The sequence below is a fragment of the Syzygium oleosum genome, unplaced genomic scaffold (assembly GCF_021117445.2).
Source record: "Syzygium oleosum isolate NSW1041296 unplaced genomic scaffold, Sole_v2.1 Sole_v2.07, whole genome shotgun sequence".
NCBI lineage: Eukaryota > Viridiplantae > Streptophyta > Magnoliopsida > Myrtales > Myrtaceae > Syzygium > Syzygium oleosum.
Window position 1 is genome coordinate 1,313,529 of NW_026607491.1, and position 22,672 is coordinate 1,336,200.

Below are 22,672 nucleotides of genomic sequence, written 5' to 3' on the forward strand. Positions count from 1 at the left end.
AAGAATGATGTTTAGTAGTAGCATTGCACGATTCATGTTGATGCTTTTTCCGTCTAACAGTCCCAAGTCTGGGATTTTCCATCATTATGGAATTTCTCTGGACCAAGTGTGACTTGTCTGCCTCCGATTTGCTTGGTGTGTTAAACTAATCGATGTGTGTGTAAACTAGCTCGAACACCGATTAACGATAAGACTCAAGACCAAAAGTTGTTCTGCATGGGGAAGAATTTGAGCAGATTTACTTCTCATAGAAGCTGCTTGAAAGCATGTATCAGAGCATAAAATATGAATGAACAGAAAATAAGCACGGTGTTTGGACCTCGGGATGGCCAACTCAAGGCAGAGATATCTCTGTAAGTGACTCTGAGCTCATGAAAATCTTATCCGCGAACCGAAAGATGAGCAATGGACCCAGATTGGATCTCAAAACAAACCACACCAGTGATGATTGTAGCAGGATTTTCAAAACAAACCCCGCTTGTGATGATTGTAGCATGATTTTCCTCCATTGCAGACAACTTAATAGCATCTCGGTTCACATGAATCCAAAACAAACTACAATAATAGTGATAATTGTAGCTTGATTTTTCTTCGTTATGGACACAACCTAACGGCATCCCAGATCGCGGAATCTTCGACCATGAAGATAATGAAAAACCACAGCAATATGAGTCGTGTTAAGAGTGACTCCTATGCCAGTCACTCCTATGCCATTGCTGGTGCAGAATCCAGGATTTCTCTCATGTCCCGCTAAACTTGCGATCATTGTCAACAAACTGCATAGAAACGTTTTGTTCATCTATTTTCATCAGACAAAACAGTTCTAACAATACAGTTCCCTCCAACATGCGCAAAGATGCAGGGAAGCTTAGAGATTCAATTTCAAAACCACTGATTGTGAACCTTACAGATCTAGAAATGCCTTCGGACTCTGCAATAGAAACGGTAAGAGCAGAAAAAGACTAGCAGGATGTGAAAATCTTTCCTTATCTACTTTCGACGGGCAATTTATACATTCACCTCCAGGTCGATAGCGCATAGATAATCCTGCCCTTCCAGCCCTGCAATAGCCACTGCCCATCTTCTTCAATCTCAAAATCTTTATGGTAGTAAGATTTTAACCTGTCCTTTGCCAAGCTCACCATATCCTTATCCAAGGGTAGCTGCCTAAACCCAGACCTCAGGTTTCGCAAGTGCGACATTTTGTATGTCTCTGGCCTCTCAATCCTCTCAGAGCCTTCGCAGGCAATGACATTCATCGCATGCCTCCCGAATATCTCTCGCTCAAGCAGCAACCTCCCTGGGGCGTCACGAGGCATGGTCGCCTCGAGCATGTCAAACATAGCTGAAAAATGGAAGAGTGCTTCCCGGAACCGCGAAACGAAAAAGGGGACACCATGTTCACCATTTATGACTCCCTGAATGAAAACATGGGGATTCATCTTTTTTATCAGATTCAGTACAACATCTCGTGGACTCTCCTCCGCCAGCACCGTGTCATCGGGTGTGTGACGTACTCTATTTGTGCAGTTCACGACAAGGATTTCATCGCTGTGGATATTTAGCTCCTCAACTTTAATGGCATCCCAATTTTTCGCTATAGCATTAAACTTGAATGGGACATTGAAAGTTTTGGCATAGCTCGCCAAGCGTCTTCCGGTTTCCTCAACGATTTCCTCTGGTTTAAGTCCTGGTTTTGGCCGGTCAATCCCAGTCATCCGAAGCTTAGGTGGTCCACCGGGGCTCAATGAGAGACGCTCTATAAGGCCAGGCCACTGGAAACCATGGAGAATTCCGAAATCAATGATGTGCAACTTGGGTGCCTCCCTGGCCACTTTCATTATCGTCTTGTTCGAGAAGGAAATTAAGAGCTTCTTAAAAGGACAAGCTGCCAGAAAGAGATGATAAGCCTTCAACGCATCGAGAACCGATGTTGGCCTAGCCATGAGAGCCTTGTATATCTGAGAGCCTGACCCGGTGAGGCGCGCCTCGAGACCATTCGCAAAATAGTGTGCCGTCCTTTGCATCCCGTCCCCTGTGGGAGACGCGTGCCTTCTGATCTGCTTGAGCAGCTCGCCTGCGACTCCTCGATCATCCATAGTAACAGCTTGTGCACAAAGCGTCAAAAGAGTTCTCAAGTCGACCACATCCCTCTTGTGCCTGCCTTGCTGCTTGCCGCGGGCCTTCCCCTTGTTCGGCGCTTTCTGTTTGCCAATCTGCATCAGGTTCCATAGAGCTTCGCGAAGGGTAGCTTCGCTTCCATTACGATTGAGCAACACTATATCGAACATCTCCGACCTCACAGTTGATTCAGTGTATACTGATAAATGCTTGCTCACCCTTCCTTCCTCTAAGTTCACATCCTCCTGCAAAGGATTTTTCTTTCCCCTGTATCCTCCAAGGTCGGCAAACACGTTCCCATCGTTCTCTAGATTTGCAACCAAACTTGTAGGCTCTTCAGTTTGTTCGTTAAAGGAAAATTCACCCCTCTCCGGATCAACTAGAATTTCATTTCCGAAAGCAAGCGACTCTCTCGCTTCTTCACCATTGCCCTTGAACTCGATAACAGACTCCCTTCCAATTAGTTCAGGCAAAGAAACGTCACTCAGTGGAGATTCAGCACGTCCAGCGGTAGTGATACCATCATAGACACCACCCAATGACTGGCCAATTGACGATGAGATGGATTGAGACACCGTGGTGAGGACAGTATGCTCTTGTGACACACGGTTCGGCTCTGCCTCAACCAAGTTAATCGCACCACCGCTACTATTACACGAGCTCTCATTGGTTCGATTAGGTAACGGATGCTGATCCGCAGCTGGCGGATACCTCTCCCCAATGACCTCGTAGAGTGATTTCTCGGCTGCCTCGAGCGCCGAGGCCTCGTGACACCCGATGCTCTTCTCTTCTATGTCTTCCTCCATAAGCATCTGGTGAATGTACTTGACAGCTGCATCACCAAAATCATAGTCCTCGGCCAGTTCCTTCCCAAGGTTAGCGCCCAAAGGAGGCGTGTATGTGTACTTATTGAACATGTCGTCGATCGTGAGCCTACTAACAAGATCATTCTCTGGTAAATTCGAAAAGGCGGCATCATCACCGTCATCGACTACATACCCATCAATGAAACTATTGAGTTCGTCTGGTGGTGGATCCATTTCTATACACTATGCTAGACTCAGAAGGACTTCAGAACATCAATGGCTCAAAAAGATCTTGAGAGAATTTGCACCAAAATTCGTCAACTCGCTATATAAACACAGAAATGATTCCCCAAAATCGCGACTCAACCAAGCGTACAACTGGGTAAATATCTCGAAGCTTTTGTAGGAGCTGAAGTTCGGAGCTTGCATGTAGTTACGCAAAACGAAACAGAGAAGGCAATTTGAGTAGGAACTACAAGCTAATCTTGTTTCAAAATGAAACAGAACGAGATGGAAAACTTTCGTTGTGGAATCACTTCGAGGAACTGGGGTGGGGGGGCATTCAGCAAGATTTGACCTGGGTGAGTTTTGACCATAAATAGAAAGTTGCAAATCCTGGGTGAGAAAACAGCCAGTCGATTTCAGATTCCTCAGTATTATCCCACGTGAGTTGACTCTGGAGAGGTGGACGTATACGTGTCCTCTGGTCAAATTACGTTCGTCCTCGCGTCTCCTCCCCTCCCGAGTGTTACGTTATATCCCATGAAAGGAGACTTGTCGCTTGTTTGCTGGTTGCCAAAGAAGAAAAAAGCCCTTCAGATCATTAGACCGACTATAAGTTGCGTGTGGAATTTAAGAGCCAGTTTGGTACTATTATGTCGCTTGTTTGCTGGTTGCCAAAGAAGAAAAAGCCCTTCAGATCATTAGACCGACAATAAGTTGCGTGTGGAATTTAAGAGCCAGTTTAGTACTATTATTTCTACGGCAGATACAATTAGGGGTGAGACCGACTCAACTCGATCAATCAAGGGAACTAGGCCGATCCCAAGGCCACTTGAACCTGTATTGTGCGAATTAGTCCTTAATCTTGATACTTTAGGGTTGATCCCGTTAAATTATGTGTTGAGTTGAAGCCCGCATGCATTTTTCTAATCGGATTAGGATCAATAGCTCTTTGACACTTAGTGGTAAAGTAAGGAGTACGCTTATAATATTTATTTTACTTATGGGGCAAAAAAGTCTTTGTTAGAGGAAAGAAATAAAATAAGGAGGAGGAGAGGGAGGAGGAGGAGGGCTTTACTGTATGGAAGGTTGCCTGCACAGTGGCCGTACAAAAAGGATTTTGTTTTCCCACTGACTGCATAGCCGTATATAAAAAGAATAATCGTGGGCCTTTCTCCCAGTCAACAAGGAGCCGCAAAGAATAAGAATCTATTTAATAACATTTCTATTTCTAGAAATAATTTCTGTTCAGAATTCCCTAGACGAGTTTTTGAGCAAAAAAACGTATTTAGTAACTACAAAAAATTTATATTCTAGAAGTAGAAAAAGAACAGAAATGCGTTTGGTAGGACACTAAAAATTTCTACTCTTAATTTTTTATTTAATTATAAAATTATCGGTGAAGACTTAATGATTCATATTTGGATAAAATTGGACTAGAAATAAAATAAGAATATATTATGATATAGAATTGGATGACCTTAATACAATCATAAAGAAAATTACTTCTTATAGACAAAGCAAATACCGGGTGGTGGTCGAGGAAATTGCAGTTTAGGGGACTTAATAATTCATGTTTGGAAAAAATTGGACTAGAAATAGAATAATAATATATAAAATTGGATGACCTTAATACAATCATAAATAAAATTACTCCTTATAAACAAATCAAATACCGGGTGATGGTCAAGGAAATTATAATTTAGGGTGTAAGATTTTAGGATTTGGGGTTAGGGGTTAGGGTTTTAGGATTTCGATTTTGAGGTTTAGGGTTTGGATTTTAGGGTTTACGTTTTAGGGTTTCGGATTTAGGGTTTTAGAGATTTGAGTTTTGGGTATTAGGGTTTGGGATTTAGGGTATAGGGTTTAGGGTTTAGGGTTTAAGGTTTGGAGTTTTGTGGTTTTGCATTTTAGGATTTAGGGTTTGGAATTACAATTTTAGGATTTAGGTTTTAGGGTTTCGGGTTTGGAGTTTTGGGGTTTAGGGTTTAGTGTTTCGGGTTTTGGGTTTGGGATTTTAGGGTTTAGGATTTGAGGTTTATAAGGTTTAGGGTTTTAGGGATTTGAGTTTTAGGGTTTGGGATTTATGGTTTTTGATTTTAGTGTTATGGGTTTTAAGGTTTGGGTATTGAGGTTTAAAGTTTTGCAGTTTAGGATTTGAGGGTTATTGTTTAGGGTTTTAGGGTTTAGGATTTGGAATTTAAGCTTTAGTATGATAATATCTTGTGAAAGAGAGAGAGTTGGTCTTGTTTCTCTATTGTTTCTCTTTTTGTTCCAAAAACAGAAAAGTAAAATTTTTTTTACTTCTTATTTCTGTTTCAAATTTATTCCCTGACCACTTTTCTATTCCAGGGAACAAAAAAACTAACTGACGTTATTAAACGGATTTCTATTCTTTTTCTGTTCCGGAGAACAAAAAAACAGAAAAATAGAGAAACAGAAACATTACTAAACAGGCCCTAAGGAGCTGCCGCATGAAGACCGAAAACAAGGAATCATACAATGGTTCTTGTTTTCAAACACACATGAGATCTCGCTTTGGGTTGAACACATGGTGATTTTGTGCCGTGAGTTGTATTCCATTCGAATTGTCTATTTATAAAATATTTGAGATTTGGGTGTAATCTAGGTGTAAGAAAATTCAAACTAATGAGTAAATTGTAACTCTGATTATAGTAGATTATTTGTTACTAACTCTCCTCGCGAATGTAAATATTAACACTCGAACCAAACCATATAAATCGCTTGCATCTTTTATTGTCCCTTGTTATTTCTCTAGTGATTTTACATTGACTTGATTTGCAAAATCCTACCATGGTCTATCCCAAACCAACCCTATATATATATTCCAAACCCTAGTATATAACCTAAAGTTCCAAGCCCCTCCTCTTCTTTACCCTTTTTCCTCTCCCTCTCTCCGAGTCTCACTCTCACTCTCTCCCTTAAACTCATATTGTTCTCCACCTTTTAGTGGCTCTCTCTCTCTCTCTCTAGCAACGACTCTCTCCCTGCTCGTTATCTTCACCAGTCTCGGTCATCAGCAACGAAGACTATAGAATCTTAGCAATTTAGATTGATCATTATTCACAATCAACATCTGCATCTCAAAGGCAAGTGCCTCCATGCTCAGTTCTAATAAAAACAGAGGCCGGGAATCTTAACTTGAATGGCCACATTCATTTTGCATCTTCGTTGACAATCACAGTAACAATTTCTTTTTGTTAGTGCTTGATTCTTCAACATGAATACCAAAAAACATCTTAATATTTGAAAAAACAATAACAAAACGGAGCTTGTAACTAGGGTTCCTATCAGAATCTATAATATCATAATCTCTTTTATCATACTCGAAACAAAGATGATAAATATGTGGATATAATCGTGTGGCATTATGGGATCTTAATTCAACTCAGACAGATGAATTTGACAATCAGTAGCCTTGACTCTACCAGAGTTAAAGACTCATTTAAGAATGAGAAATGCCACATATTATTGATTGTTAAGAAAAGCATAAGCATATTTTCAATAGCTCTGAAATTTCAAAAAGTACGTTTCTCCTTCCAAGAAATACAAAACATGAAATAAAAAAAGAATCGATTGATCCCGGATTGACCTTGAAATCAAATCTAAGGAGTCAATCCGATCCTTAGTCCCAGGCTCAACAGGGTTGGTGCCCAGTCATAAAAATTGGGGACTAACATTGTGCTGGTTAGTCACTGAGTTAGGTACCGGACTGGCCCACCCTAGACAATGCTCGCAATTATGGAAGGCGCAATTAGTTAAAACCTCGAGTGATTTCTAATTCGAAAATTGAAAGTTCCTCATTCGAATCCCGCCAATTACGTGCAAACTGCATGGGATCGAAGCTATTTGCTTATGCCAAAGGTTTGAACTTCACCGGTTCATGAATCTTGTAAGGTGTTCCATTGTCTCCAAATAGCTGGGACTCTACTTCTATTCCACTATATCAGAAAAAAGAATACAAATTTTCTCCCAAGCCCCATTAAACTCACTTAAATACGTAAAAATTCCAAAAACCCTAGTCTCACACCACCCAAAACACCCAAGTCTGCCAACGCCTTCTCCCGCCACCGACCTACCACCTCCGCCATCTTGGACCACTCCAAGGAAGCTGCTCGTCACTATGTCAGCCCCTTTCTATAATCAAAGTCTCCGCGGGCTGTCGCGAACTTGGATCGAGGTCCCCATGCCATGGGGACCTCGGATGCATTCACCATCAACACACTTCTCACGTTGCTATGCTTGGTCATTCTTTTGTCCAATCACATATTTGTCAATAATTTTCATTAAAAAAACTACTCCTTAATATGCTTTATTAAACCAAGATTATCGCATGTTCGGTGAAGTCAATAATAATTGCAACAAAAAAAGCACTCCTTCCAGCATATTTTCTTAATTGCGATTGATTTCTCTATCCTATAATTTATTTATTTGTAAAATTTCTCTCAGTGCTGCAGTATGCCCTGGTCTTTTCTTTCTAGTGCCCCCCGAGGTCACAGGTTGCACGTTCTGTCTGCCACTTCAGGCAACGTCACTTACGACATCACATCCAATATACTTGCAAACAGATTGATACCTTATCTAGGACAAGTTGATCTGCCCTTTCCAAGCAGCTTTCACTCAAGGGACACTTCTCGGAGTATCAAAATTTGCCACTGATTCTACCATATGGAAAGCCATTCTTGATAGTAGTGAGATAATCTTGAGAGGGACCTACTTTATTGTGGGTAAGGATGAAGAATATTACATATACTCGGTCTATATAGACCAACATAATCATAACTATTAAAGACCATATCATTTCATTCTAGTAACCGTAATCGATCTTGCATTTCATATGGTGCATGAGAAATAAAGTGCATGCTACGATTTGCACCGTTTGATTCAAGTGTTTAGGACTCATAAATGTGTCTTACAGGGAGCTTGTTAGAAGAGTCGAGCACCAAAGCAAATGCAACTTGAATTAGCCTCATCTTCCGTGTGATCTACCTCCCCCAATTCATAATTTTAAAAGGTTAGGCCCAAGCTCAGGGTACCTACTGATGTTGTTTAGTACATGACCCTAATCATATCGTGAAGGGAAACTTTGGACCAACAAAGACATCTAAGACCCCCAAAAAAAATCCTGATTTTGATGATTTTATTTTTAGTACTTGTCCTATATCAAAATTCGTTTTTTAGTTGATCTTTCAAATTAAAAGATGGACTCCATATTTGAAATATGACAAAAAGTTTGCACTACAGGCCTAGTGGACGTCGAGTGCCGATCCAGAGATGATGGGGTGGATGGGATCCATAGCAAAGCGGAAATCATGTCAAAAGTTGTGTTTCCTTTTTGTGAGAGCCGATGTTCAACCTCAGACTTTCAATGTTTTCTCATATGCTATTGTCTCCATTAAACTAAACCTATATAACAACTTGATTGTAAGGAACATTTCATCTTCCAACATTAGATTGGTAGGTCTCTCTCAAGTAGCTTTTAACGGTAGCTTATTCACACAATTTTACTCGGTTTTACTTCACAAGGAGAAGTAAGCCTTGGTGTCCTTAAAGTTCCATCTTTTTATGAACGAGGGAGCACTTGTTAAGTAACCAATTAAAAAAATTCACAATTTCCAATGCATCGACTTATAATCGCTACTATCCATATTAAGTATATTTAATCAGATACTAGTTTACACGACCTTTATAATACAGCTTTGTGTCTTCTTCTACAAGAGGTTGGATAGGCTTGTGTAAAGTGAGGGCCGTTCATAAACAGGCTGGTGGACCCATTTCCTAGTTTAGTCTCTCTTTTCTCATTTTCTTATTGCCGTGCAACATTTGCATTATGGCCTTTCAAGCTCGAAGCTTGACTCTTGTATGCTTCTATAGCTCTGTGTCCTTTAAAATTGTTTTGAGCCAACTGCCGTCGCATTTTGTATTACGTGCTCCAGCGACTCAATTCCAGCTTATCAAAAATAAGAACTTAGAGACAAATTGCAGGTTACCAAAACCTATACGAAAAGATGAATTACACTAAATTCAAAACCAGAATTAATAAGGACAACAAATCTTATAAGGAAATGTAAATGTGAGTGATATCCATGATTGTGACCCACCATTCTACCAAATATAAGAGTGGTCGGCGATTAGAGGAGGTTGGAGAAGTGGATAAAGTGTATTTTTCCCTGATACTTTTCATTTAAAAAAAATTATGAGCTTTTCCCTAATACTTTTCATTTAAATTAAATTCATGAGCTCCAAGACAGGCATATTAAGACAGCTGACAGCTGGCTGAACAAAGCTCCCACAAAACCGCTAAATTAGATTGATTTAAAACTACTTCTAAGACCAATATTCCCAAAAAAGACAAAAAAGAAAACAAGGAGCGAGTGCTTCAGCAACTGATTGCAAAAGAGGGGAAATCGGCCGCACTATTGTCTTTTGGGAAGGTCCATTTGATATCTAAAAATTGCTCAACAATAGTCAGGCAAGTGGAAAATTTTAACTCGAACCTGAAAAAGTTGGGTAGAGCCGGGTCTAAATCCTGGCTAAGTAAGCATCCTGTAATAAGAGGAGTGGTTGCGATCCCTGTAAACCATCCCATGAGAGTGGTAACGAGCTCATTTGGTAGGAAAAACTCAACTTTTGGGGTTATCATGCACTTGGAAGAGAATCTAGTAAAAGGAATAGATATAGTACTACTTTCTTTCTTTGGTGTTACTACGGGAGAAAATTTAATTTCTTTTCGTCTCTACAAAAAAAAAATGGGAGTAATTAATTGTGACATGTTCAGTTAAAAAAACTCCTTTTTTTAGTAAATCATCTATCAAGAAAAATTGAGAAGCTTAACGCAACAACATGATTTTCCTACAACGATTGACCCATACTATTGCTATCCACGATGGAAGGGAGCATTTGCCTATATATATATATATATTTAACAAACGAATCTTGCTAGGATTAGCGTTGTAAGTCGACAGCTTGGTTTTAGGTGAAGATCCAGAGAAATCTGGTGGTACCACGGTGGTCCAGGCAGTAAGTCCAGGAAGGCTGTTAGTCCGTTGGTTTAGCCGTGTTCAAGGACCCTAGAACTTGGGACTTATGCTTGCTAGCAATATGAGTTTATTAAAAAGATCTATGTCTTCCTCTAGTTCTCTATCACAGAGATCCACAGATTAAGGACCTATACATAGAGAAGAAATAAGAATAGAAGATTTTGACAAGTCTATAGAAAATTGGAAAATTCCGAAGGTCCAGTTAAACGAAATATACAAACAATCCAAATTTGAGAAAATCTGGAAAAAATCTGACTATATAATTGCAACAGAAGAAAGAGATATACCCCTTTCTTTTTCCTTCGAAAACTCTCCAGCTTTTTGATAAAAACACTCTTAAAAAATATAGAGAAAAATATAATTATATTCAATTTGGATTAGTTCAAGTAGGAATAAAACCTCTTACCAAGGAAGGTTTAGATACATCAATTTTTCTAGCTTTAAGAGATACACGTCTCTTCGATTATCAGGATTCTATCCTAGGAATGGTCGAAACAAGCCTTTGTAATGGTCCAATACACTTTGAATCTTCTCCTGACTTTACGGTGTCTCTCAAAGATAAAAGCATTCTTAAATCTTTAACTCTTCAAATCAAAATTCATAATTACAAGATAGCGGATGGATCAATCCCATTAACCTTAGTTTATAGAGTCCATTATAAAGCAATGCTTTCTGCATTTGGTAGCAAAGCATTTAAACAAAGAAAAAAAGGAGAAACAGTCCTAATACAAATGGACCTCTCTAAAGCCAATACAGTCGTTCCAATAACCATCAATTGGGATCAAGTCACTTTACCAGAACAATGGGAACTAGAAAATCCAGTTCCCCAACAAGTTGTTCATAATACTGACCCACTAATATCATACAATACCCTGAAAGAAGGGTAACTATCCAGTTTCCAGAAGATCTTTTGATACAAGATGTGCCGCTTCATTCCGAGCATCCTCTTCTAGAAGGTCAGTTGATCTTCATCCAAATCTCCCTAGCGTAATCACAATTCCCTTAAAGGAACTTGAAATCAAACAAACTTCTTCTTCTAAACCAAGAATCAATCTTCAAAATACAAATATCAGTGGCCTTTATAAAAGAAATGGAATCTCTGTGCCCGTCTATCAAGCCCAACCTGAACCTGAAATTGTCCTAGAAAGTTCTGACTCACCTCAACGTTCTCCTACATATTCACAAATGGTAGATTCTGAATTAACTATGTTAGAAATAGGATTCGAACCAAATAAAGCTTTCCTTAATGAAGAATTTAATTCTGAAGAAAACAAAAAAAATTAGGGAATGGTTCTTTAATAAATTTTCCAGACAAGTCAAACAAATCAAAGAACAGTATTATAAATACAAGTACAAACATGAAATTCATATATTCTTCTTTGATTGGTTTGAGGAACAATTCCTAGAACCAAAAGAAATTCTAGTTCTCGATCATAACTACAAGTGGAAATTAGATGATGACCAAATCATAGAATCCAATCACCCTCCACTTAGAAAGATCAAGATCCAACATAGAGAAAGTGAAATCATAGCTACCCCTTTTAGGATAACAACAGAAACCGATCCTCTACATATACAAAAAATTGTGCAACAAAACAACTATACAAATCAACACCTTCACACCATAGTTAAACAAATAGATAGAATAGAAAACTATGTTCACGTTAACCCATAGACTCTACCATAGACAAAACCTTTCAAAACACCAATATTCAAAACATTTGAATTCCCCAAAACACTCAATCCAGAATTTGCCAAAGCCATAGAAGATAGAAAGAAATCCTTAGAAAAAGGAAAAGCTAGAATAAAAGATACAATAGGATCCTCCTTAATAATAGACACCCCGGGAATACAGCAATTAACAGTAAAAGACACTCCGGACCAAGCCCATATCCATACCCTTGACAATTCAGATACTGAATCTACACCTGAAATTAATAGACTATCATGGAAAGAACCACAAAAACTATACCACAGTAGAGCCACACCACCTGACATTGCATTAGAAGAATCATCCAAAATATTTCAGAATAAATACTCCCCTGATGCAATTTATGAATGGAACATAGATGGAGTAGCAGAAGCCAACATCATAAAAATTTTAAATCAAATGGTAATGCTTGCCAATGCTTATAAAACCCAACAAGAAACTTCTGATCATGTAGTAGCTAATATTTTAGTTGGTGGTTTCACAGGACAATTAAAAGGTTGGTGGGATAATTATCTCACTGATGAACAGAAATTCCAAATATTAACGGCTTATAAGATAGATGAAATAGGCCAAAGAATAATTGATGAAATAGAACAACCTATCCAAGATGCTGTCAATACACTCATTTTCTCTATATCTCAACACTTCATTGGAGACCCCTCACACATCAGAGATAATAATTAAGATCTCTTATCCAACATGAAATGCAAACATCTAGGACATTTCGGAGAATATAAAGAGTTGTTCTTCCAAAGAGTCTTTGTTAGGACAGATTGCAACCAACCCTTCTGGAAAGAAAAATTCCTAGCTGGATTACCTACACTCATAGGAAATCTCGTTCGCGAAAAAATTAGGGAAGAATACAGTGGCAGTATTCCATACCATTTACTCTCCTATGGAGAATTAGTCTCTTACATCTATAGACAAGGTACACAAATGTGCACCTATATAAAATTACAAAGACAGCTTAAAGAAGAACAATCACGTACAAATAAAGGCTTAGGAGATTTCTATCCTCAATACGACCCTTCTTATGAAGAAAAGAAAAAACCAAAATGCAAAGGAAATTGTCCTCTTGAAAAACCAAAAAGAAAATTTAGAAAAAAGGAATTTAGCAAAAAACCCCGAGATAAACCCAAAAGAAAAATTAATAAAAATTTTACTTGCTATACATGCAGGAAAAAAGGACACACTGCCAAATATTGCAGAATCAATAAAAGAATAAACGAGCTACATATAGATGAAGATACAATATATCAATTAAATAACATATTTAATGCAACTGATGATGATACTTCTTCATAAGATTTTCTAGAAGAAGAATCAGGTCTTCAATTAAATGAAATAGAAACCTCTTCTGATTCTGAGGATGAAGAGAAAACCACCGAAATAAACATGCTAACCAAAGAAGAAGAATTCCTAATAAATACTGCTGACAACATCAAAGACCCTGAGGCAAAACAAGCCTATCTTGATAGATTCCAAGCCTCTATATGAAAATCACTTCCAAAACAAGCAACCCCTATAATCTCAAAGATATTCTTAATCGAAACAAAAAACCTTCTTCTAGGCCAATAAACATAAATGACCTTCAAACCGAAATCAAACAACAGAAGATAGAAATATAAGCCCTTAAGGACACCCAAATAGAAATAAAAAATGAAATCTCGAAAATCAAAGAAAACATTGATAAAAGAAAAGAAAAACAAGAATTAAACAAAGATGAAGCAACTGTTCCTGACCCAAATTTCTTAATGTTCTTAACAGAAATAACAACTAGGAAATGGATAATAAATATCACAATAAAAATCAACAATGAATTTATTATAAAAACAACAGCATTATTTGATACCGGTGCAGATCTCAATTGTATTAAAGAAGGATTTGTACCTACCAAATATTTTGAAAAAACCTCACAATCATTAGAATGAGCCACGGGCAATAGACTTAATATTGAATATAAGTTACCAGAAGTATTAATATTAAAAGAAAACATGTCATACAAAACATCCTTCCTTCTTGTTAAAAATATGAGACAAAACGTTATATTAGGAACACCTTTCATACAACTCATACAACCCTTCACTGTAACCAATGAAGGTATACAAACGCAAACCTTGAAAAATAAAATCACATTTAATTTTATCTCAAGGCCCCAAACTAGAAATATAAATACTCTCCAAGACCATTCAATCTTTGAAATAAATTGTCTTATAAAAGACAAAGAAAATCAACTTCAATTTTTACAAGAAGACTTAGATTACAAAAGAATAGAGAAAAACCTTCTGGAACCAAAAACAAAAAACAAAATAGAATCGCTATATAAAACCATTCAACAAAAAATATGTTCTAATTTACCTAATGCTTTTTTGTCACGCCCCGAACCCCATCGAGCACGCGACACACATCTCTGGTCGAATAATGCGACGTCCCAGGGTATCGCAGACTCAATCCAACTTCTCAAAGATTTTAAGACAATCAACGAAAGCCACAAATACCCGGACTATAACAATTGGGGTAAAAAGTGATAATAAACATTTCCATTGCTCGTCCAAACTTATACAATATTCACATAAACAACCCATAATGTACAAGCACACCGAATATCTATACTATGCACCACCGACATTCAAAAAAATCAGTAGCTTAGTACACCCTATCTCCAAAAATGGTACCTTTCAAAAGCCTACACCCAACCCCTACTCTAGCCCCTACGCCCTCTACATGGCGTCCACTCAGAGTCTGATTCCTCATCATCTGAATCTAAATCCCCCTGAACTGTCGGCTCCTCTGAGGACTCCGGCTCGGCCTCAATCTCAATCGGGTGGTCTATATCACCCGACTCCGCTGGAACCTCGACTCGCTCCTCCTCAACTGGCTCATCATCTGACTCGTCCTCTGGCACAAACTTGAGATCGTACTCTCGCACATACTCTGACTCGTCCTCGGGCGCGTCCTCTGGCCCCACCTCTGGGTCTTCTTCAGGCTCTTCTTCTTCTGGCTCCTCCTCTGGTATCACATCAAGATCCATCCATGGGATCATACCCCGCCTGGGATTCTTCCGGCTCCGGTTCATGCTCGGCCCCCGAGGGCTCAGGTGCTGCAGGCGCAGGTTGAAGTCCGGACTGTGCCAGGCTAGTCTCTAGGCTCGTCATCTCGCCGTCGGGAGGGGGTATGGCTGATGGGTCCCAATCCCCAACTCCATCAAAGGGGACATCGAAGCCACGGACGGGGCCAAACTCATCCACCCCGTCTCTAAACATCCAGGCAGTGTACGTGTGGGCTTGCCAGAGGGGTAGTCCTATATCTACCCAAACTACCGTAGTATGCTTCACCCAAGTCATGTTCTCATCTATAGGGTATTCTACAATGCTGTGGTCGGTGTGCATCGGTACTCCAAAACGCTCAGGTGGCGGCGGTGGGAGATTCATTGCTCAGGCCGGGGTTCTGAAATTGTTGGTTGAAACAACCATGAGATCACATCTCAGCAAGCACACACCCTAAACCCCACCTAGGCTATCACGTACCTCCGGACGACCACAAACACAACCACACTCAACCATCACATAGCAGGCACACAATTCATACTTACCTGGGCCTTTCCAGCGTACAACCTGCACGTTAGCCACAGTAGTATACTTTTCAATCACATGCACGTTCGAATTACATTTCACGCATTCGTTCCTACCTTATCACATTCTTTTCACCCAACTCGCTAGTGACCCGCGTAATGGTACTGCCTCAGGGATTTTCGTAACCTCATGCACGACATTTCACACACTTTCTTATTCAATTACTCACTCGATTCTCTCACCAACAAGCCCAATTACTAGTCGATTAAATCCGGCTCATGCACGCATCCAACTCCACGCATTTCACATACTCAGATAAAGCCCAAACAGGGCTAAATTGGCGATCCACGAAACTCAGCCCATGCGTGCACACAACAACTCATATTTCAATCAAATATTTCGCAAACTAACGAGCAATCACGGCCGCCATCGGGCCCACAATCACAGCCACAAATTCAACATTTCCACGCATATTTCAAGCCATAACAGGCACCACAACATAGCCACATCACAACACATCAAACCGACACAAATCGTCTTCAAATCGGACCATATGCCCGTCATTTCATTTCCCGATTTTCCAGCATCTAACTCAGCACTAAATCATCATAATTTCATTCATAAACCAGCCATAATTAGCTCCCAAATCGGTCCACTAATATAACCATCAAACAGCCTTTAATTAACCCCTAAACCGTCCACTATCAACCCGATTCAGCCCTAATTCGTCCGTCGATACCCGAAATCCTAAATAGAGTTTAGGGCGAGACTTACACGAACACTAGACTGGCTCGGCTAGAGTGGGAAGGGGGCGGCTGATCGGCGGCCTCATGGCGGCACGTGGCGGCGGCTTCCTTGGCCGCGGTTCACGACCACAAGGGGAGAGAGAGAGATCGCCGAGAGGGAGAAGGAGAGAGAGAAGGACGGCGGCGTGAGGGCACGGCTCGGTAACCGAGCGGCGGCGATCGGGCGAACGACGGCCGGTGAGCGGCGGCGCGGCAAGGGGGAGAAGGCAGCGATCGGTGAGGGAGGAGAGAGAGAGTGAGTGAGCCGAGAGAGGGAGAAGGTGAGGAGAGAGAGGGAAAAATGGGCTTAAATAATCCAAGCCAATAATTGATGTCCCAAATGACCATCTTGCCCTTCTCTCACAAATCCAATCAACGGCCGAGATTTGTTCTTATCTTGAGATCGATGGTCCAGATCGAATCTTTTCCAAAACATCCAAGGGCAATTTGGGAATTTCTCAAAAAGTCTAAGGGCAAAATTGTCCAAAAATCTCTATTTCTAAGGCTAGGGTGAAATGACCAAAATGCCTTTCCCAAATTACATTGGCCTTAACAAATTTCGAGGGGTAAAATGGTCCTTTTCCATTTCTCGCCGAAATTCAATTTTTCTGAAGGATTTGGGCAAATCCGAGGCTACCCGAGTAATTGACAACATCGTCTAAATGATCCGTCGTGACTTTCTAAATTTCCAATGCCCAACTTGGTCTCTAATTAACGACTAAGTTCTAAATAACGTAACTTGCGCATATCTCATACTAACGGGTGGCTTTTGGGGAAATTCGCATTATTGACCCGTGGCCGATACTAAATCAAGCCACGTTCAAGTTCACTCGGGTCGTGACAACCTCGATTGTCACTTAATCGCGAGGATTGATCGCTAGTTCCGATGGGCACGATCGTTTGGTATAGGTTTGGGTCATTCGTCAATTCATTTCGTGGTCAAGCGGAATCACCTGCGATCCACTAGTATGATAATGGCGAACTGATCCCTAACTATCTTTAGATCGGCCTACATTGACTCAAGATGTCACATCGACGATTTTCATGGTCGAAAGTTGGTTCACGATCGAGTTCTTTGGTCGCACGAATTTAAATCCCTAATTAGCCTTTCCTTAACGGTTAGTGTTCCCGAAGTGGTCAATTCCGGGCGAGATTTAACTACAAGCACGTCCATAAACTATTCATTTCATAAATTCCAAGTGGGTTAGATTTCAGAATGTCACAACTCTTCCCCCCTTATAAAAATTTCGTCCTCGAAATTTACAAATCAAACTAACTACTCAAACAAGTGGGGGTATTGACGTTGCATTTGCTCTTCACTTTCCCACGTCGCGCCTTCTGTCCCGTGGTGTTCCCAAACCACCTTGACCATCAGGATCGTCTTGTTCCTTAGAACCCGTTCTTTCCGATCTTCAATCCTTACTGGTCGCTCGACATGTGACACCCTGTCATCGACTTCTATCTCCTCATAATTCAACATGTGAGTTGGGTCCAGTTCATATTTTCTCAACATCGATACGTGGAACACATTATGAACTTGCGACAAATTTGATGGAAGTGCAAGGCGATAAGCTAAATCTCCAATCCTTTCTAAAACCTCAAAAGATCCACGTACCTTGGACTCAACTTCCCTTTCTTACCGAATCTGGACAATCCTTTTATGGGCGATACCTTAAGGAATACGTGATCCCCTACTTGAAACTCCAAAGGTCTTCGCCTTCTGTCTGCATAACTCTTTTGACAGCTTTGAGCTGTTTTCAGCCTTTCACGAATTACCTTAATAGCCTCAACTGACTGTTGAACTAATTCTGGCCCGGTTATGCTCCGTTCTCCTACTTCGTCCCAACACACGAGTGTCCTACAAGCTCTGCCATATAGCGCTTCAAAGGGTGCCATTCCGATGCTCTGCTGAAAATTATTATTATACGCAAATTCTGCTAAAGGCAATTGCTCTTCCCACTTACCCTGAAAATCTAAAACACATGCCCGAAGCATATCCTCTAAAGTCTGAATCGTCCTCTCAGACTGGCCATCCGTTTGCGGACGATAAGCTGTACTAAACTGCAGTTTTGATCCTAACGCCGTCTGCAGACTTTTCCAAAAATTTGCGGTAAACCTAGGATCACGATCTGAGGTAATCGTTACTGGTACCCCATGCAAACGAACTATTTGTTGCACATACAACTCAGCATATCGATCTAATGCGAAGTCCTTTCGCACGGCCAAAAAGTGTGCCGACTTTGTCAATCTGTCGACAATCACCCAAATAGTATCATGGCCACTTTGGCTCCTTGGTAATCTCGACACAAAGTCCATAGTTATATGTTCCCATTTCCATTCTGCGATTTCCAAAGGTCGCAATAATCCTCCGGGCTCACAATGTTGCGCATTCACTTGCTGGCACGTCAGACACTTGGCCACATGTCTGGCTATGTCTACCTTCATACCATTCCACCAATATTATTGCCTCAAATTCTGATATATTTTGGTACTACCTGGGTAGATACTATAACTACTACGATGCGCTTCTGACAAAATTTCTTCTTTAAGTTCCGCATCGTCAGGCACGCATAATCGTCCACGGAACTTCAATATCTCGTCTTCATATATCTGGAAGTCCGGCTTTCTCCTGGTATCATCCATCTCTAGAACCCTTTGGATTTCTTGATCCGTAGACTGTAAAGTCCTAATCTTAGCCTGGATCTCCGATTCAATCCTTAGCGTGGCTAGCAAGCTCGAGACTTGACTTACTTCGAATCTAAACTCCGAGTCTCGCCTTTTTCCAATAATGCCCATTCCTTGACCATCAAGTGTGCGATGCTTGACTTCCGACTCAATGCATCGGCTACCCGGGGTGATATAAAATATCGCAATCATAATCTTTCAGCGATTCCATCCACCGACGCTGCCTCATATTTAACTCATTTTGAGAAAACAAATATTTGAGGCTATGATGATCTGTATATATTTGAAACTTCTCTCCGCATAGATAATGTCGCCAAATCTTAAGGGCGAATACTATAGCGGCTAACTCCAAATCATGTGTCGGGTAGTTCAACTCATGCGGTCTTAGCTGTCTCGATGCGTAGGCCACTACCTGTCCATTTTGCATGCGTACACACCCCAGTCCTTTCAACGACGCATCACTATAAATTTCGTATCCTCCGGGTCCTGACGGAATAGTCAACACCGGTGCCGATGTCAATCTATGTTTTAATTCCTGAAAACTCCTTTCACATTTGTCGGTCCATTCAAACCTTGTTTCCTTTTTCAACAAATGTGTCAACGGTGTCGCTATTGCCGAAAATCCTTCCACGAAGTGTCGGTAATATCCTGCCAAACCCAGAAAGCTTCGAACCTCAGTTACCGTCGTCGGTCTCGGCCATTTCATTACCGCCTCAATCTTTGTTGGATCCATTGAGATTCCTTCCCCAGAGATCACGTGTCCGAGAAATGCTACTCGATTGAGCCAGAACTCGCACTTGCTAAATTTAGCATACAGTGCGTTCTCTCTTAAAGTCTGCAAAACTTTACTCAAATGAAACTCATGCCCCTCTGGGCTCTTCGAGTACACCAATATGTCGTCTATGAAAACGATCACAAATTGATCTAAGAACTCCTTAAACACTCGATTCATTAAGTCCATAAAGGCAGCAGGGGCGTTCGTCAATCCGAATGGCATTACTGTAAATTCATAATGTCCATATCTCGTCCTAAATGCCGTCTTCGGTATGTCCTCTTTCCTAATCCTCAATTGATGATATCCCGTTCTCGAATCAATTTTAGAAAATACCGAAGCGCCTTGTAATTGATCAAATAAATCATCAATCCTCGGCAAGGGATATTTATTTTTTATCGTCACTTGATTTAGTTGCCTGTAGTCAATACATAACCTCAACGATCCAATTTTCTTTCTCACAAATAAAACTGGCGCTCCCCACGGGGACGCACTCGGATGAATAAATCCTTTGTCTAATAATTCTTGTATTTGCACCTTTAGCTCCTTTAACTCCGACAACGACATTCTATAAGGTGCCTTCGAAATTGGCTCAGTCCCAGGGGCCAACTCGATTACAAACTCTACTTCTCTTTCTGGTGGCAATCCCGGCAATTCCTAAGGAAAGACTTCGGGATAATCGCACACCACGGCTCTATCCTCTAGCCTCGGCTATTCAGCCGTCGAATCAACTACAGCCGCTAGAAATCCTTTACATCCTTCATTCAACAATTTAGTCATTTCTAGCGACGAAATCCATGGAATCGAGGGTCCTCCTCGATTTCCTATAAACTTGAATTCCGGATGTCCAACAGGATTAAATTGGATCACCCTGCTACTACAATCCATTACGGCTCTCTGCTTAGACAGCCAATCCATACCCACTATCACATCGAAATCATACATGGCTAGAACCGCTAAATCAATCCTTTCCTCCCTATTCCCAATCACAATCTTACAATTCAGGCACCCCAACGAAATTATCATCTTATTATTTAAGGGAGTCGTAACACACAACACCACATCAAGCAACTGTGGTTCTATACCAGTCAACGCAACAAATTGCTCAGATATAAATGAATGTGACGCCCCAGGGTCAAATAAAGCATACGCAGTATGGTCGCACAGAGAAATCGTACCTGTGACAACCCTTAGTGCGTTCTCAATTTCTCTCCTGGCCATAGCGTACACCCGTCCTTGCGCTTGTGGCCTAGTCTGATTAGCTGTCTGGGCAGCTCTGGTTTGATTCTCGTTCCGGGGTGGCGGCAACGTAGGCGATCTATTCTGCCTGAGGTTGGGGCAAAACCTTATGTGATGACCAAATCCACCACATCCAAAACATGCTCTGCCCCTGGTTGGACAAGGTCCATTTCCATGTCTTTCCCCACACACCCGAGATGGACCATTCTGATTACGGGCCAGCTTCCCTATATTCCTTCTAGCAAGAAGGACAAAACGTCGATTACCCATCATTGATCTCTTTCCTAACTGACGGTTGTCCCTATCCTGGGCAAACCTCGACCCAGAAGCGGCGGCCCTATCCGCCAAGTCCCGCTCAATCGCTTGAGCCCTATCATAAATTTCATTATACTCTCTCAAATTCAATGAAATCATTTGGCTGCGAAGGTCCGGTTTCAAGCCATCTCAGAACCTCCGAGCCCTATCCAACGGGTCCTCAACCATCTTCGGGGCGAACTTAGACAATCGAGCAAATTCGGCTTCGTACTGATCTACTGTTCTCTGCCCCTGACGGAGCCTCATAAACTCAGATAATTTCTGTTCCCGGGCACTCTCAGAAAAATATTTACCATTAAAGGTTTCCACAAACATCGCCCAAGTCTGGACGGTACCAGCCGGGAATACCCTACCTCTGGTGGCTTTCCACCAGTCACTCGCATTCCCTTGCAATTGATACACTGCTAACGTCACTTTCTCCTCATCTGTACATCCCAACACCTCAAAAGCCTTCTCTAATTCCTCTACCCAAAGTGATGCAGCCTCAAGATCGCCTCTACCATCAAACTTAGGAGGCTTTAATTTCAGAAACTGCTCAACTAATTGGTGCATTTTCCTATTCGCATTCACCTGCCCCTGCCCTTGATTCCCATTATTATTATTGGCAGCAGCGGTCTCGGCAGCTTGGGCAATGGTGGCAGCTCGTTCCTGAGTCTGCCGTCCTATCAAATTACCAATTTCTTCTAGGGTCCTCATGACCGCATCCATTCTAGGATCTCCTACAGGTCGGGCTCGTGAGCTGGATGGACCCCCAGATCCTCTACCTCGCAAACTCATCCTCACGATTTCTACCACTCGACTACCTGCTATAATTCCACTCAGGAATTAGAAACCTAGGCCAACTTTGCCAGTCTAGTCCCAAGCAGTGAATTAACACAAGAATTCACTCAGCAGGTAATCAACCATCACAGCACAAGGCCACAATCAATAGGGTTTGTGCACTTACCTCATGTCCAGACGCACCTGCATTTCAATCGTTATAACACCCAACAATCACAACAAACACTCTAGAGGCACGTGTAGCTTATTCCACCCTATGACTCGCTAAGGTCTCCCAAGATTACCACCCCAGGGTCTCTGCTCCTTATCACTCCAGACTTCGACCAACTTAGATCGAGCCAGCCTCGCTCTGATACCAAATCAACACGTGATGTCACGCCCCGAACCCCATCGAGCACGCGACACACATCTCTGGTCGAATAATGCGACGTCCCAGGGTATCGCAGACTCAATCCAACTTATCAGAGATTTGAAGACAATCAGCGAAAACCACAAAAACCCGGACTATAACAATTGGGGTAAAAAGGGAGAATAAACATTTCCATTGCTCATCCAAACTTATACAATATTCACATACACAATCCATAATGTACAAGCACACCG

The 22,672-nt window shown here is 41.1% G+C and overlaps 2 protein-coding genes across 2 annotated transcripts in view; both read right to left on the reverse strand.

Moving 5' to 3' along the window:
- Positions 1-22,672, reverse strand: part of LOC115662691 (scarecrow-like protein 9) — a 93,308-nt gene continuing 70,636 nt past the window's right edge. Inside the window, exon 2 of the transcript XR_008817008.1 lies at positions 1-776. The gene's annotated coding sequence lies outside the window, so the exon portion shown is untranslated. The remainder of the gene's footprint in view (positions 777-22,672) is intronic.
- On the reverse strand, positions 780-3,521 carry LOC130138671 (scarecrow-like protein 9). The gene has a single exon (XM_056313451.1). The coding sequence runs from the start codon at positions 3,159-3,161 to the stop codon at positions 1,017-1,019; it is 2,145 nt and encodes a 714-aa protein (XP_056169426.1). The 5' UTR covers positions 3,162-3,521; the 3' UTR covers positions 780-1,016.